General features: G+C 48.7%; 1 protein-coding gene across 4 annotated transcripts in view; it reads right to left on the minus strand.

Moving 5' to 3' along the window:
- LOC115124949 (single-stranded DNA-binding protein 3-like) overlaps positions 1-17,160 on the minus strand; it is a 33,502-nt gene that overhangs the window by 14,388 nt on the left and 1,954 nt on the right. For 2 of the 4 annotated variants that reach the window (XM_029654451.2, XM_029654450.2), the window contains exons 3-7: positions 16,647-16,719; positions 16,428-16,489; positions 16,085-16,169; positions 3,605-3,694; positions 514-588 (exon numbers count right to left, since the gene is read on the minus strand). In XM_029654451.2, the coding sequence (XP_029510311.1) occupies positions 514-588; positions 3,605-3,694; positions 16,085-16,169; positions 16,428-16,489; positions 16,647-16,719 (385 nt within the window). The remainder of the gene's footprint in view (positions 1-513; positions 589-3,604; positions 3,695-16,084; positions 16,170-16,427; positions 16,490-16,646; positions 16,720-17,160) is intronic. The other 2 variants (XM_029654454.2, XM_029654452.2) reach the window with 1 other exon arrangement.

Consider the following 17,160-nt stretch of genomic DNA (forward strand, 5'->3'; position numbering starts at 1 on the left):
CTGTTTAATTATGTTACTTTTATTTTCTACTTATCTATTTTTTTTAATTGACACGTTTTTCTTCTTAACTTCTTAAAACATTGTTTGTTAAGGCCTTGCAAGTAAGCATTTCACTGTAAGGTCTACGCCTGCTGTATTCGGAGCATGTGACTAATAACATTTGATAGAACATCTACAATAACGGTTTCCTATATCACAGTTCGTTTTAACGATGTTTCTGAGCTGCCGCCAAAAGCGTCAAGCCGAATGACAGATGCGGAAGCATAGAGCGTACAGACAGAAATAGCATGGAGGCGCCACGGCGGTGAAACGACAGTCGTCTTCCCAATAGGAAAGCACAAAGAGAAACACAGAGCTCCAACAGAGAGACAGAGGCTGCGTCCCAATTTAAAATCACACCATATTCTAAATATAGTGCACTACTTTTCACCGGGGCCCCAGGTCAAATGTAGTCCACTATATACAGATGAGGGTGCGATTTGGGACACATCTAGGAGGGGAGAGCAGCAGTACCTGGCTTTGTGGTCCCATCATACTGTTAGGGAGAGGAGGCTGGGGGTGAGGAGAGCCCTGGGGACCAGGAGCACCCTGTGGCGTCACAGAGACAGAGAGCGACAGAGAGAGGGGAAGACAGACACAGAGGGAGGGAGGTAGAGAAAGGAGGGTTACTGAGCTGAGCAGAGGAGAGAGTGAGAAGCTGGTGTGCAAATGCAAAAAGCTGCCCGGTATATCTGTTGATTATTCACTCCACAGTAGAAGAGAGTGCAAGAAGAGAGAGAGAGGAAAAGATAGAGAGAGGATGTGTGCTGTGATGCCTGCCAGTCAGAATAGCAGCCAGCCTCCAGCTTATCATCACTGCCAATTTCCCCCTCTGCCAATTACCACAGCATTAATTAAACCCTATGCAATTAGCTTTACATTGCTGCCCCCAAACACTGTCATTGTGGGCCAATGCTTCTGGTAATAGGGTGGCTTAATTAACAACATTTACATATTCAAATGACTCTGATAAAGGGAGATCTCTGTGCGTGTGTATGTCTCTTTCGCTCACACACTGAGTTGGGCTACATATACTGTAATTACTTCTCTGCTTTTCAAAACACAAACATCTAGGACTAATCCTAGAGACAACATGCCTACATAGTCTACTTGAAGAAACAGAAGTGTGTGGTTTGACTTTCACTAGAGGGAAAGCTGCCAAGAGTTTATCCTCATGAGGTATTGATTTACGGCAGGTGTTACAGCACCTTTCGATTTCTCGATTAAGGTTTAGGCCCAACTGCACCTCCCAGTTTCACTACAGTACACTGAGTGGGTAGACAGACAAATTATTTTCTGATGTCTACTAAAAACACAGGCTGCTTCCCAAACGGCACACTATTCCCTACTTTTGACCAGAGCAGTGTGCTATGTAGAGAATAGGGTACCATGTGGACGCAGCCATAGGCTCAGAGCAGAGACTAGACTACAGACCAGAGCAGAGACTAGACTACAGACCACAGCAGAGCAGAGACTAGACTACAGACGAGAGGTCGACCGATTAATCGGAATGGCCGATTAATTAGGGCCGATTTCAAGTTTTCATAACAATCGGATATCAGTATTTTTGGGCGCCGATTTACCTTTATTTAACTAGGCAAGTCAGTTAAGAACACATTCTTATTTTCAATGACGGCCTAGGAACAGTGGGTTAACTGCCTTGTTCAGGGGCAGAACAGATTTTCACCTTGTCAGCTCGAGGGATCCAATCTTGCAACCTTACAGTTAGCTAGTCCAACGCAATAACGACCTGCCTCTCTCTCGTTGCACTCTACAAGGAGACTGACTGCCTGTTACGCGAATGCAGTAAGCCAAGGTAAGTTGCTAGCTAGCATTAAACTTATCTTATAAAAACCAATCAATCATAATCACTAGTTAACTACACATGGTTGATGATATTACTAGATATTATCTAGCGTGTCCTGCGTTGCATATAATCTGACTGAGCATACAAGCATCTAAGTATCTGACTGAGAGGTGGTAGGCAGAAGCAGGCGCGTAAACATTCATTCAAACAGCACTTTCGTGCGTTTTGCCAGCAGCTCTTTGTTGTGCATCAAGCATTGCGCTGTTTATGGCTTCAAGCCTATCAACTCCCGAGATGAGGCTGGTGTAACCAAAGTGAAATAGCTAGCTAGTTAGCACGCGCTAATAGCGTTTCAAACTTCACTCGCTCTGAGCCTTCTAGTAGTTGTTCCCCTTGCTCTGCATGGGTAATGCTGCGTCGATGGTGGCTGTTGTCGTTGTGTTGCTGGTTCGAGCCCAGGGAGGAGCGAGGAGAGGGACGTAAGCTATACTGTTACACTGTCAATACTAAAGTGCCTATAAGAACATCCAGACTACAGCAGAGCAGAGACTAGGCTACAGACCACAGCAGAGCAGAGACTAGGCTACAGAGCAGAGACTAGACTACAGACCACAGCAGAGCAGAGACTAGGCTACAGACCACAGCAGAGCAGAGACTAGGCTACAGACCACAGCAGAGCAGAGACTAGGCTACAGACCACAGCAGAGCAGAGACTAGGCTACAGACCACAGCAGAGCAGAGACTAGGCTACAGACCACAGCAGAGCAGAGACTAGGCTACAGACCACAGCGGAGCAGAGACTAAACCACAGCAGAGCAGAGACTAGGCTACAGACCACAGCAGAGCAAAGACTAGGCTACAGACCACAGCAGAGCAAAGACTAGGCTACAGACCACAGCAGAGCAAAGACTAGGCTACAGACCACAGCAGAGCAGAGACTAGGCTACATACCACAGCAGAGCAGAGACTAGGCTACAGACCACAGCAGAGCAGAGACTAGACTACAGACCACAGCAGAGCAGAGACTAGGCTACAGACCACAGCAGAGCATCATTGAAACACCACACAACAGCTACAGATGTGGAAAGCACATCAGCAGGGTGGTAGAACAGAGAGACAGCCGAGCAGATGAGAGAGAGAAAAGTTGCACAATAGTGTGGCTCATGCATGCAGGCTAAACTCTTTACTTGAGAATCACACCTACAGTAACTTAGTGATGCTTTATTGACATCAGTGGAGTTCAGCAGAAATTGAAGTCAGTTTTTCTTGCTTGTGGATCTCAAATTAGGATTCAGCAACTAAAGCAGTGGTCTCCAACCTGTGGTCCTGGGACCACTTGTGGTCAGGGAGGGTACTTCAGGTGCTCCACACATTTCCCCCCATAAAATTCTAATAAAGAGATCTGGTGGTCCAATGGAAAGGAAATATTTGGGAACCACTGCCATAGAGCAGGGGTCGGCAACAGCTGGCATGCGGGCCAAAACCACCATTGTTTAGAAAAAAATAGTAATAAGAATGTTTCTATTGGGTAAAAAAAAGAGACAAAAATCACCAGAAAAATTCAAATTCACCTCAAAAATGTATTGTTATTTTCAAATAAAATCTATATTTCTATAGTTGTAGTCAATTTGCAGTGTACAAATGATTATAATTATGTTCCATTCTCTCCAAAATAAATCATCCTGCAGCTGAATCTAGTGGCCTACCCCTGCCATAGAGTGTAGATTGAGGGGTGTGTGAGTGGTAGGAATCAGTGACCTGGAAGAATCCAGGGGGCATGGGTCCACTGGCAATCCCCTCTCCAGGGGGAATCCCCCCCATCACAGGACTGGGGGCTGCAGCAGCACTCTGGAAACATAAAACAAACGCCAGTTAGAGGGGTTTCATCTGAAATACGGGTTGCAGATCTAACTGGTTTGCTTTGTATGAGTTTGTAGGGTTAAAAAACCTTTCAACATATGTTATTCAACATGTCTGGAATCATAGACAGCATAGCCATTAGATAGATGGATTGCTAAACAACAGATACACATAAAAGTTTCACAGAGTGGGAATCTAATTGCACAGCCAAATGTGCTGATCCAGCAGGGGCCCAGTAGATTTGATAAGAATCTGTGGGATTCACTCCTTCACTTCAAAGTGCTCAGGCACAGCAAGATCTCACTGCTAGGCCATTTCCTGTCTCGACCACGGCCATAATTCACTAATGGACCATTTGCTTTGGTCACACACTTTCTCTCTCCTTTAGTAGGAGCCTTTGACCAGAGGCTAATGCCTACAGGACAGACTGACATTAGTATCTGGTATCCATGGCTATAGATTGGAGGTTGAGACCCTAGAGCTGTACTAAGTAGGGGAGTAAGGGTATACAGTACCCCTGCATGCGTACGCACACACCTTGAAAACAAAAAGCCACACACACACCCCTTATGCTATCCTTCACATACCTCCCTCTAGTCTCTAAAGCGCTAGACCTACTCACACGTCACGAGTCGATATAGCCAACACACTCAGGGTCCCTGGTATATCGACTCACTGCACCCCTTCCTAATTCTATCTGGGCTGGGCCCTGCAGGGCCCCTGAAATACCACAGCAGGGAGAGAAGTGAGGCCGGAGGGAGCCAGCCTGGACCAGACATCACTGAGGCCAAGCCAGCCTGTTACTGGAACACACAGACAATTAGCTATGTTCAGGGAGGATCCTTCAATACTACCACTCCTGCACTGAGCCTAAAGAGCTATACACAGCTTTAGGAGACTAGTATTGATGTCATAGAATAGTGTGATCAACCCACAATCCTCTCTGAGAATGATAACTTCTAAATCATTAACAGTCATAGTTACGTTCCATAACGATTCTGCTCAATATCTATTCCAGGGCTGGGGTCAATTCCATTTCAATTGAGTCAATTCAGGAAGTAAACTGCAATTCCAATTCTCATCAATGCCTCTATGAGGACGTTCATAAACTTTCATAAATCACAAGTGTAATAGATCAAAATAAAGCTCAACTTCTTGCTAATCCAGCCGCTGTGTCAGATTCCAAAAAGGCTTTACGGCGAAAGCACACCATGCGATTATCTGAGGACAGCGCCCAGCATACAAAACCATGAAAAAGATATTTCAACCAGGCAGGTGCGACACGAAAGTCAGAAATAGAGATATAATAAATGCCTTACCTTTAATGATCTTACCTTTGATGATCTTCTTCTGTTGGCACTCCATCACAAATGGTCCTTTTGTTCGATAATGTCCTTCTTTATATCCATAAAAACTCAATTTAGCTGGCACGCTTCAGTCAATAATCCCTCCATCAAAATTCCATACAAAATTAATCCCAAACGTTAAACTTTTCCAAACAAGTCAAACAACGTTTATAATCAAACCTTAGGTACCCTAATATGTAAATAAATTATACAATTTAAGATGGAGTACCAATGAACACGCTCTCATTCACACGCTTACAGCAAACTACAATTTCTGGCTCATTTTTCCAAAAACCATCTTGAAACTTTTTTTTTTTTACCCCTTTTTCTCCCCAATTTCATGGTAACCAATTGTTGTAGTAGCTACTATCTTGTCTCATTGCTACAACTCCCGTACGGGCTCGGGAGAGGCGAAGGTTGAAAGTCATACGTCCTCCGATACACAACCCAACCAAGCCGCACTGCTTCTTAACACAGCGCACATCCAACCCAGAAGCCAGCCGCACCAATGTGTCGGAGGAAACACCGTGCACCTGGCAACCTTGGTTAGCGCGCACTGCGCCCGGCCTGCCACAGGAGTCACTGGTGCGCGATGAGACACAAGGACATCCCTACCGACCAAGCCCTCCCTAACCCGGACGACTCTAGGCCAATTGTGCGGCGCCCCACGGACCTCCCAGTCGCGACCGGTTACGACAGAGCCTAGGCGCGAACACAGAGTCTCTGGACTTTGCCTTATAAAAGTGACAGCCATTGAAAATAGTGGCAGGCTGAATTATTATTTTTTCTGGATGGTTTGTCCTCGGGGTTTCGCCTGCCATATCAGTTCTGTTATATTCACAGACATTATTTTAACAGTTTACTTTGGGCATGCTTTTCATCCGGACGTGAAAATACTGCCCCCTACCCAAGAGAGGTTAATGGCCTTTTCCATCACACACCAGTGTTTATCTTCATGTAAGCTTGTGTTAACTTCTAGGCTTATGTTTTTTAAGTCATGTTTTTCATCTAAGAGATAGAGCACCGTTTGAATTTTGACTCAGAAAGGGTTGGTGACCACGGCCCTATATAGTGCACTACTATATAGAGAACAGGGAGCCATTTGGGATGTAACCTCTGTTCTGCTGCCGGAGAGGAGGGCCAGGACTACCAGATACTTTAGTACAGGAAGGGGCAGATGTCATTCTCTGTTGCCTGGGGGTCTGAGGAGTGGAGCAGCTGAGTGGGGGAGGGTTTCTTTATGACAGACTAGATCCATGCCTCTGGGTCAGTGTGTGTGTGTTTAAGAGTTAGACCAAGCTGTCCTTGTTTCATACAGAGTCATTAAAGAGGGGTTAGGAAAGGGTAGGCCCCAGCCGCTGTTGTTGTGCTCTCTGTACAAAAACAGACAAACGCCCCCATCCACATCGACGGGGCTGTAGTGGAACGGGTTGAGAGAAGTTCCTCTGTGTCCAATCACTAAGTACTTAAAATGGTCCACACACATGCACACAGTAGTGAAGAAGGCACGACAGTGTCTCTTCCCCCTCAGGAGGTTGAAAAGATTTTTTATTTTTTTATTTTTAAATTTAACCTTAGTCAGTTAACAACAAATTCTTATTTACAATGACGGCCTACACCGGCCAAACCGGGACGAAGTTGGGCCAATTGTGCGCCGGCCTACGGGACTCGCAGTCACGGCCAGTTGTGAAACAGCCTGGAACCGAATCAGGGTCTGTAGTGATGCTTCTAGCACTGAGATGCAGTGCCTTAGACTGCTGCGCCACTCGGAAGCCATGGGCCCACAAATCCTCAAAAAGCACCATTGAGAGCATCTTGACTGGCTGCATCACTGCTTGGTATGGCAACTGCAACCCCGTCGATTGCATGGCGCTACAGAGGGTGGTCTGGACAGCCCAGTACATCACTGGGGCTGAGCTGCCTGCCATCCAGGACCTCTATATCAGGCGGTGTGTAAGGAAGGCCCAGAAAATTGTTAAAGACTCCAGCTACCCAAGCCATAGACTGTTCTCTCGGGTTCCGCACAGCAAGCTGTACCAGAGCAACAAGTCTGACACCAACAGGCTCCTGAACAGCTTCTATCCCCAAGCCATAAGACTGCTAAACAGCTAACAAAATGGCTACACAGACTATCTTCATTCACACTTTTATTTTTGCACTGACTCTAGGTACACTCACACACACACTGAGTCTACACACACACACTCACACTGACTCTAGGTACACTCACACTGACACACACTGACTCTAGGTACACTCACACTGACACACACTGACTCTAGGTACACTCACACACACACACACACACTCACTGACTCTAGGTACACTCACTGACTCTAGGTACACTCACACACACTGAGTCTACACACACACACACACACAATCATCATATGTTACTGTTTATCATACAGTATATCCTGATGCCTAGTCACTAGTGATAGGGGGGATACTTACATATCAGGAAATGATTTTTGACGATATATTGTATCATTTTGACAATATAGATACAATATCGCAATATAATTTTTGCGCTAGTTGGCTGTACCTGCACAAAAACTTTTTAATTAGAGAGCCAATTTGTTTTCAGCACATTTATTTCCATGACTGATAGCCATGAGAATTAAATTGATCTGGTCTCTCTGCAGCAGACGCGTATGGTGAGCAATATGTTTGGAACATCGAATCACAATAAATTCACAATACATATAGAATCATGAAATTCGTATCAGCCTTTACGTATTGTGATAACAATGTGTGAGGTGCCTGGCAATCCCCAGCCCTACTAGTCACCTTACCCCTATATATATCTACCACTCCAGTATCCCTGCACATTGGAAATATGGCATTGGCACTGACACTTTAACTGACCCTGTACATAGCTTACTTAATCGTGTTCTTCTTATTTCTATTTTTCGTGCATTTTTGTTCTACTTTACTTCATAGTATAACATTTTTACTGCTGATATTGATTACTGCTTTGTTGCAAGAAAGGAATTTCACTGTACCTGCACACATGACAATAAAACTTGAAACTGAAAGGCCTTGCAGTAGGACCCAGAGAAGAGAACTCTCAGGCTCTCTTCTACTACTCAACCATCCTCCCCTTACCCTCATCCTCTTACCCTCCTCCGCCTCCTCCCCTCTCTCTTTCCCTCTCTCCTTTCCCCCCCTCTCCATCTCCCCTTGTCCTCTCTCCCCCCTTCTCCCCTTTTCCGTATTCCCTCGGCTCCTCCTGTGGTCACTGGGCATATGCTACCCCTCCTCCCCTTTTCCAATCTGTCCCTTAGCTCCTTGACAGCCATCAATCAGCGGCTGACACCATGGCGACGGAGTTCCCAGGGGACCATCTGTCAGACCCACCGTGAATATGCCAGGGAAGGAGGGAGGGTCTGCGCTTTACGAGCCGTGATGCAGCGCTGCTTCCCTGCCTGTTAGCAGCCCAGCCAGCCAGCCACCTCCCCCATCTAGAGGCCCCCACCCAGCCAGCCACCTCCCCATCTAGAGGCCCCCCACCCAGCCAGCCAGCCACCTCCCCCATCTAGAGGCCCCCCACCCAGCCAGCCACCTCCCCCATCTAGAGGCCCCCACCCAGCCAGCCAGCCACCTCCCCCATCTAGAGGCCCCCCACCCAGCCAGCCACCTCCCCCATCTAGAGGCCCCCCACCCAGCCAGCCACCTCCCCATCTAGAGGCCCCCCACCCACCCAGCCAGCCACCTCCCCATCTAGAGGCCCCCAGCCAGCCAGCCACCTCCCCCATCTAGCCCCCCACCCAGCCAGCCACCTCCCCATCTAGAGGCCCCCACCCAGCCAGCCACCTCCCCCCCCCACCCATCTAGAGGCCCCCCACCCAGCCAGCCACCTCCCCATCTAGAGGCCCCCAGCCAGCCAGCCACCTCCCCATCTAGAGGCCCCCACCCAGCCAGCCACCTCCCCATCTAGAGGCCCCCCACCCAGCCAGCCACCTCCCCCATCTAGAGGCCCCCACCCAGCCAGCCACCTCCCCATCTAGAGGCCCCCACCCAGCCAGCCACCTCCCCCATCCCCCCACCCAGCCAGCCACCTCCCCCCATCTAGAGACCCCCACCCAGCCAGCCACCTCCCCCATCTAGAGGCCCCCCACCCAGCCAGCCAGCCACCTCCCCCATCTAGAGGCCCCCAGCCAGCCAGCCACCTCCTCTCATCTATAGCCCAGCCAGCCACCTCCCCCATCTAGAGGCCCCCCACCCAGCCAGCCACCTCCCCCATCTAGAGGCCCCCAACCCAGCCAGCCACCTCCCCATCTAGAGGCCCCCAACCCAGCCAAACACCTCCCCATCTAGAGGCCCCCACCCAGCCAGCCACCTCCCCATCTAGAGGCCCCCCAGCCAGCCAGCCACCTCCCCATCTAGAGGCCCCCACCCAGCCAGCCACCTCCCCATCTAGAGGCCCCCACCCAGCCAGCCACCTCCCCCATCTAGAGGCCCCCAGCCAGCCCCAGCCAGCCACCTCCCCCATCTAGAGGCCCCCACCCAGCCAGCCACCTCCCCCATCTAGAGGCCCCCACCCAGCCAGCAGCCAGCCACCTCCCCCATCTAGAGGCCCCCAAGCCCCAGCCAGCCACCTCCCCATCTAGAGGCCCCCCTCCCATCTAGAGGCCCAGCCAGCCACCTCCCCATCTATAGCCCAGCCCCTCCCCATCTAGAGGCCCCCCAGCCAGCCACCTCCCCATCTAGAGGCCCCCAACCCAGCCAGCCACCTCCCCCATCTAGAGGCCCCCAAACCAGCCAGCCACCTCCCCCATCTAGAGGCCAGCCACCTCCCCCAACCCCCCAGCCAGCCACCTCCCCATCTAGAGGCCCCCAACCCAGCCAGCCACCTCCCCCCATCTAGAGGCCCCCAACCCAGCCAGCCACCTCCCCCATCTAGAGGCCCCCAACCCAGCCAGCCACCTCCCCATCTATCTAGAGGCCCCCAACCCAGCCAGCCACCTCCCCCATCTAGAGGCCCCCACCCAGCCAGCCACCTCCCCCATCTAGAGGCCCCCAACCCAGCCAGCCACCTCCCCCATCTAGAGGCCCCCACCCAGCCAGCCACCTCCCCATCTAGAGGCCCCCATCTATCTAGAGGCCCCCACCCAGCCAGCCACCTCCCCATCTATCCCCCATCTAGAGGCCCCCACCCAGCCAGCCACCTCCTCTCATCTATAGCCCAGCCAGCCAGCCACCTCCCCATCTAGAGGCCCCCACCCAGCCAGCCACCTCCTCTCATCTATAGCCCAGCCAGCCAGCCACCTCCCCCATCTAGAGGCCCCCCAACCCAGCCAGCCACCTCCTCTCATCTATAGCCCAGCCAGCCAGCCACCTCCCCCATCTAGAGGCCCCCACCCAGCCAGCCACCTCCTCTCATCTATAGCTCCAGCCAGCCACCTCCTCCATCTATAGCCCAGCCAGCCACCTCCTCTCATCTATAGCCCAGCCAGCCACCTCCCCTCATCTATAGCCCAGCCAGCCAGCCAGCCAGCCACCTCCCCATCTAGAGGCCCCACCTCCCTCTCAACCCAGCCAGCCACCTCCTCTCATCTATAGCCCAGCCAGCCAGCCACCTCCTCCCTCATCTATAGCCCAGCCAGCCAGCCACCTCCCCTCATCTATAGCCCAGCCAGCCAGCCACCTCCCCTCATCTATAGCCCAGCCAGCCAGCCACCTCCCCTCATCTATAGCCCAGCCAGCCAGCCACCTCCCCTCATCTATAGCCCAGCCAGCCAGCCACCTCCCCTCATCTATAGCCCAGCCAGCCAGCCACCTCCCCTCATCTATAGCCCAGCCAGCCAGCCACCTCCCCTCATCTCATTGGGGCGGCAGCGTAGCCTAGTGGTTAGAGCGTTGGACTAGTAACCGGAAGGTTGCGAGTTCAAACCCCCGAGCTGACAAGGTACAAATCTGTCGTTCTGCCCCTGAACAGGCAGTTAACCCACTGTTCCCAGGCCGTCATTGAAAATAAGAATGTGTTCTTAACTGACTTGCCTGGTTAAATAAAGGTAAAATTAAATTAAAATTAAATCTATAGCCCGCCCAGCCAGCCACCTCCCCTCATCTATAGCCCAGCCAGCCACCTCCTCTCATCTATAGCCCAGCCAGCCACCTCTCATCTATAGCCCAGCCAGCCACCTCCCCTCATCTATAGCCCAGCCAGCCACCTCCCCTCATCTATAGCCCAGCCAGCCAGCCACCGCCCCTCATCTATAGCCCAGCCAGCCAGCCACCTCCCCTCATCTATAGCCCAGCCAGCCAGCCACCTCCCCTCATCTATAGCCCAGCCAGCCAGCCACCTCCCCTCATCTATAGCCCAGCCAGCCAGCCACCTCCCCTCATCTATAGCCCAGCCAGCCAGCCAGTCACCTCCCTTCATCTATAGCCCAGCCAGTCACCTCCCTTCATCTATAGCTCAGCCAGCCAGCCACCTCCCTTCATCTATAGCTCAGCCAGCCACCTCCCTTCATCTATAGCCCAGCCAGCCACCTCCCTTCATCTATAGCCCAGCCAGCCAGCCACCTCCCCTCATCTATAGCCCAGCCACCACCCTTCATCTATAGCTCAGCCAGCCAGCCCACCACCCTTCATCTATAGCCCAGCCAGCACCCCTCATCTATAGCCCAGCCACCACCCCTCATCTATAGCCCAGCCACCACCCCTCATCTATAGCCCAGCCACCACCCCTCATCTATAGCCCAGCCACCACCCTTCATCTATAGCTCAGCCAGCCAGCCACCTCCCCTCATCTATAGCTCAGCCAGCCAGCCACCACCCATCATCTATAGCCCAGCCAGCACCACTCATCTATAGCCCAGCTCACCAGCCACCACACAGCCAAGACCACAAATACAAATTCCACCTAGACACTGTTGCCCTAGAGCACACAAAAAAATAAATGAGACCCAATCAAATGAGAAAACAAAAAGAGAATTACTTGACACATTGGAAAGAATTAACAAAAAAAAAGAAGAAGATCAAACTGGAATGTTATTTGGTCCTAAACAGAGAGTACGCAGTGGCAGAATAACTGATCATTGTGACTAACCCACAATTAAGAAAAGCTTTGACTATATACAGATTCAGTGAGCATGGCCTTGCATATTGAGAGGCTGCGATAGCCTGTCTTCTCTTGAGAGACAGGTCTTCCTATGTTCACACAAAATTAAGTGGAACCCGAGCTGCACTTCCTAACCTCCTGTCAAATGTATGACCATATTAGAGAGACATATTCCCCTCAGATTAAAACACACCAGATGTATGACCATATTAGAGAGACATATTCCCCTCAGATTAAAACACACCAGATGTGTGACCATATTAGAGAGACATATTCCCCTCAGATTAAAACACACCAGATGTATGACCATATTAGAGAGACATATTCCCCTCAGATTAAAACACACCAGATGTATGACCATATTAGAGAGACATATTCCCCTCAGATTAAAACACACCAGATGTGTGACCATATATTCCCCTCAGATTAAAACACACCAGATGTATGACCATATTCATATTCCCTCAGATTAAAACACACCAGATGTATGACCATATTAGAGAGACATATTCCCCTCAGATTAAAACACACCAGATGTGTGACCATATTAGAGACATATTCCCCTCAGATTAAAACACACCAGATGTATGACCATAGAGAGACATATTCCCCTCAGATTAAAACACACCAGATGTATGACCATATTAGAGAGACATATTCCCCTCAGATTAAAACACACCAGATGTGTGATCTGTTACCACATGAAAAGGGCAACCAGTGGAGTCACACCATTGTAAATATAACCTATATTTATTAGTTTATTTATTTTCCCTGTTGTACTTTAACTATTTGCACTTTGTTACAACACTGTACATAGCCAATAATATAACATTTCAAATATTATTTAAAGACTTGTGAGTAATGTTTACTGTCAATTTTGGATTATTTCCCTTTTGTTTAATGTCTATTTCACTTGCTTTGGAAATGTAAACATGTTTCCCATGCCAATAAAGCCCTTTGAATTGAAAGGGGGAGAGAGAGAGAGCAAGAGAAAGATATAGAAGAGAGACAGGGGGTGGAGAAGGGAGGGATCGAGTGAGAGAGAGAGAACGCGAGAGAAAGATATAGAAGAGAGACAGGGGGTGGAGAAGGGAGGGATCGAGTGAGAGAGAGAGAACGCGAGAGAAAGATATAGAAGAGAGACAGGGGGTGGAGAAGGGAGGGATCGAGCGAGAGAGAGAGAACGCGAGAGAAAGATATAGAAGAGAGACAGGGGGTGGAGAAGGGAGGGATCGAGCGAGAGAGAGAGAACGCGAGAGAAAGATATAGAAGAGAGACAGGGGGTGGAGAAGGGAGGGATCGAGCGAGAGAGAGAGAACGAGAGAGAAAGATATAGAAGAGAGACAGGGGGTGGAGAAGGGAGGGATCGAGCGAGAGAGAGAGAACGCGAGAGAAAGATATAGAAGAGAGACAGGGGGTGGAGAAGGGAGGGATCGAGTGAGAGAGAGAGAACGCGAGAGAAAGATATAGAAGAGAGACAGAGGGTGGAGAAGGGAGGGATCGAGCGAGAACGCGCGAGAGAGAAGGAAGTCTGGGCCCACGCAAACAAAGTCAGAGCACTGTTCCCACTGTCCATGTACTAGCCTAAGGTGAACACAGGAAGAACCAACATCGATACACAGGGATTCCATCTCTCGATACCGCCACAGACATAACACAGTTGACTAGTTTCATTGACATGTCAACAAATGTATTCAAAAGCCAAACAAGCCTATTCATTTGCAGACCCTACTGCTCTTCTTCACAATCACAGCATGTCTCTGTGTCAAAAAGCTGTCAATTTCTGTTGGCTAGCACTAGCCTAACGCTAAAGATGTATGGTTGTTAGCTAGCTAGCATAACAAAGACTAGGTCTAATGAAAGAAATGGCAGATGCGGCTCAGCTGTGTGCTCCCTCCTCCTACTGGCTCCCAGGTCACCTGCCAGATCGGGAGGGCTGTTGTTTCCTTGACAACCCTCTCTGGCAAGAACAAGACCTAGCAAGAACAAGGCCCAACATCCCTGCTTTAACCCCTTCCTGTGATGTTAACCCCACAATGGGTGGATCTCAAGTCTACAGTGGCCTCCTCTCCTACTTGTATCTTTTCCTTTGTCTGGGCTGGTCTTAGTGGCCTGCAGCACTGTACAGGTGAAGCACATCCCTTTGTGAGCGTCTGCTATGATACTGGCTCCTATCTTGTCTTCTTAGATCAGTGAAGGGTGTACTCATAAGTGCACACCATAGCAAATCCTAGCTAAATGTTTTTGCAACAGAATAGGTTTTGCAATGAAAACAAGCATTTCTCATTGGATAACATGTTGATCCCCTTCCTGTTCGGCTGTTTTGGTTCCTAGTGAAAAGGGAAGGAAATAGAAAGAGGAAGACTTCTTGGATGCTCCCTAGTTTGACTACTTGTCCTGGAGAAGCCTGACCAGCACTAGTATGAGATAGGAGTGATGATGGGAGACTAAAGCCATTTCCCAAGTGCATAGTGTTCTGAACATGCAAAAGACACAATATGCAAATGGTCAATATGCAAGAGCCAAGTTTAGAGACAGGCCACAACCGTTTTGGAAAAATCCTAAAAACTACAAGCTCTATGAATTTGAGTTCCAATTGAGTAGGCTACTACCATCCTGCAAGTTCAGGAAAAAATACATTCTAGCACAAGATGGAGACAATTTCATCTTTAGTAAAAATATATATATATTTTAACTCTTGGCCACTACCATTCGAGATAATTGAGACTCTGAACCCATTTTGTTCAAACTCTGCTTACAAACATTGCTCAACAGCGACTGGCCACAACAGAGCAGGGTCATGTTCATTGGAGCACACAATAGAAAACACTTTGGAACCGAAAATAAAAATGAGCTTTTCTCATTGGACAGGTCCATGTAATACCTCCCTGTTTCAGTTTTTTTTCTTTTCGTTTGGAGCCCTAATGAACAACACCCAGGTCTGAATTTTTCCCCTGGGGGATGAAATGAGGTGGGGAGAGAGCTGCAGAACGGTAGAGAAACAGGGGGGAGTCCACATCAGATCAGACATGTCTGACTCAGGACATGCTGACATCAGCACCATTTTCCCAGAAGCCTTTAAGCTCCATACTGTCGGAGGGTCATCATCAGGGCCAATGACAGGGCAAGATGTCAGCTGGATGGACAGCTATAGGACGCTGCCGGGACAGCCTGGCAAACTAGAACCTACACAAACCTGATCCATCAGACAAACCTGATCCATCAGACAAACCTGATCCATCAGACAAACCTGATCCATCAGACAGACCTGATCCATCAGACAGACCTGATCCATCAGACAAACCTGATCCATCAGACAAACCTGATCCATCAGACAAACCTGATCCATCAGACAAACCTGAAGTCCACAAAGCCTGATAAATAGCTACACATACATGGCTCTGAAACATCCTGTCCTACTGCTATGACATACTCCGTACACTACCCAGAGAGGAGTGCAGCAGCAACACAACAGCTATATATGCAGGAGAGTACAACTGGATGCCAATGAAATTAAGATTAGAAGGTATGGCCCAAGAAACAAAGAGGCAGAGAAACGTCTCTCTATCGCCACTACCCAAGGCATCGAAACCGTACAAGGGGTAACAAGGACGATGGGTCTATATAGTAGGTCTAGATCTCACAGCAGAGGAAAGTACTGGTTGCAGAAGTTTGCTTTCCAACTCCTGATTCTTTTTAAATACGCTTGTCTGGGTGCGCTCTCATTCTACATTAATGTAGGCTCAAAGGAAACCAGGGCCTGTATTCATAAAGTATATCAGAGTAGGAGGGCTGATTTAGGATCAGATTTCCCTTTAAGATCATAATGAATACGATTATATGGACAGGGAGACCTGATCCAACATCAGCACTCAGACGCTTGATGAAAATGGGCCCAGGCTCTTCAGCAGAACCCCTGCAACATGTGCAGCAGCAAGTCTTATGAGGAGGAGCAGAACTCACGTAATCATGGAAGGCCTTGGCTTCACTGGAGTGGTCACACGTCTCTCTTCTTTCTGGTGCAGCACAATACAGGTCCCAAAATACACTGTGGACAAGACACACAGGTTGTGAAGCAACGGAATGATGTACATGATACAATATGGTGTATTGACATCAATGGAGGCTGCTCATGGGAGGACGGCTCATAATAATGGCTGGAATGGAGTATAATGGAATGGCATCAACCACATGAAAACCACATTTGATGCCATTCCATTGACTCCATCCCAGCCATTGTTATGAGCCGTCCTCCCATGAGCAGCCTCCATTGATTGACACACTGATTGACATACGGAACACTTACCACCACCAAGAGTGTAGGAACCCAGGGGGTTCCCCGAGTGTGATGTTCTTTTCCCATCGGATCTGGAAAAGGGGAGAATAAAAAACATTTTGAATGAACAATAGGGCCTACTTTAACAAAAAAAACAGTGACATTTATTGATTCAAAATGGGAATTAGTTTGTTATTGAAGTATGGTCACATGGATAGGACCGATATCCAGTTAGTAGTAAATACTCACCTCTGATAAAAAGGTCTGTGCAGACTTCTGTGCTCCTATGTGTAACAAATATTCATAGACGTATAAAGCTAACCTGCGAACAAAAACAACAGTTTGAATAATAATATTATGGCAAAAAAAGCAAATGTTTTAGAACTACATTTGAGTCTACTTTAAATTAGCCTCATTTGACTCTATTATAAAGCAGACAAATGAGCCTAGACACAAACGGAAGTAAATTTAGTAGGCTTAATGTATGGGTGACTCCAGTCCTTGAGGGCCTGATTGATGTTGGGTGTTTGGTCTCTAATCAACTAAGATGCCTTGCACTTTGAGACACATGATCGACAGTTCAGTTGTGTAATAATTTGTCCAAACAGTTGCAGTTCCGTTTTGTAAGTAATACGAGAGTTTCTATTGGACACATTTTTTGTAGGTCCCGCCCTATTTCGTTCGTTTCCGTTTCAGAAACGTTTTGCAACAGAATCGGCAGGATGAATACACCCCTAAATTTGAAGTCAGACGGTTTGCATGG

The sequence above is a fragment of the Oncorhynchus nerka genome, linkage group LG25 (genome assembly GCF_034236695.1).
Source record: "Oncorhynchus nerka isolate Pitt River linkage group LG25, Oner_Uvic_2.0, whole genome shotgun sequence".
In the NCBI taxonomy this organism is placed as follows: domain Eukaryota; kingdom Metazoa; phylum Chordata; class Actinopteri; order Salmoniformes; family Salmonidae; genus Oncorhynchus; species Oncorhynchus nerka.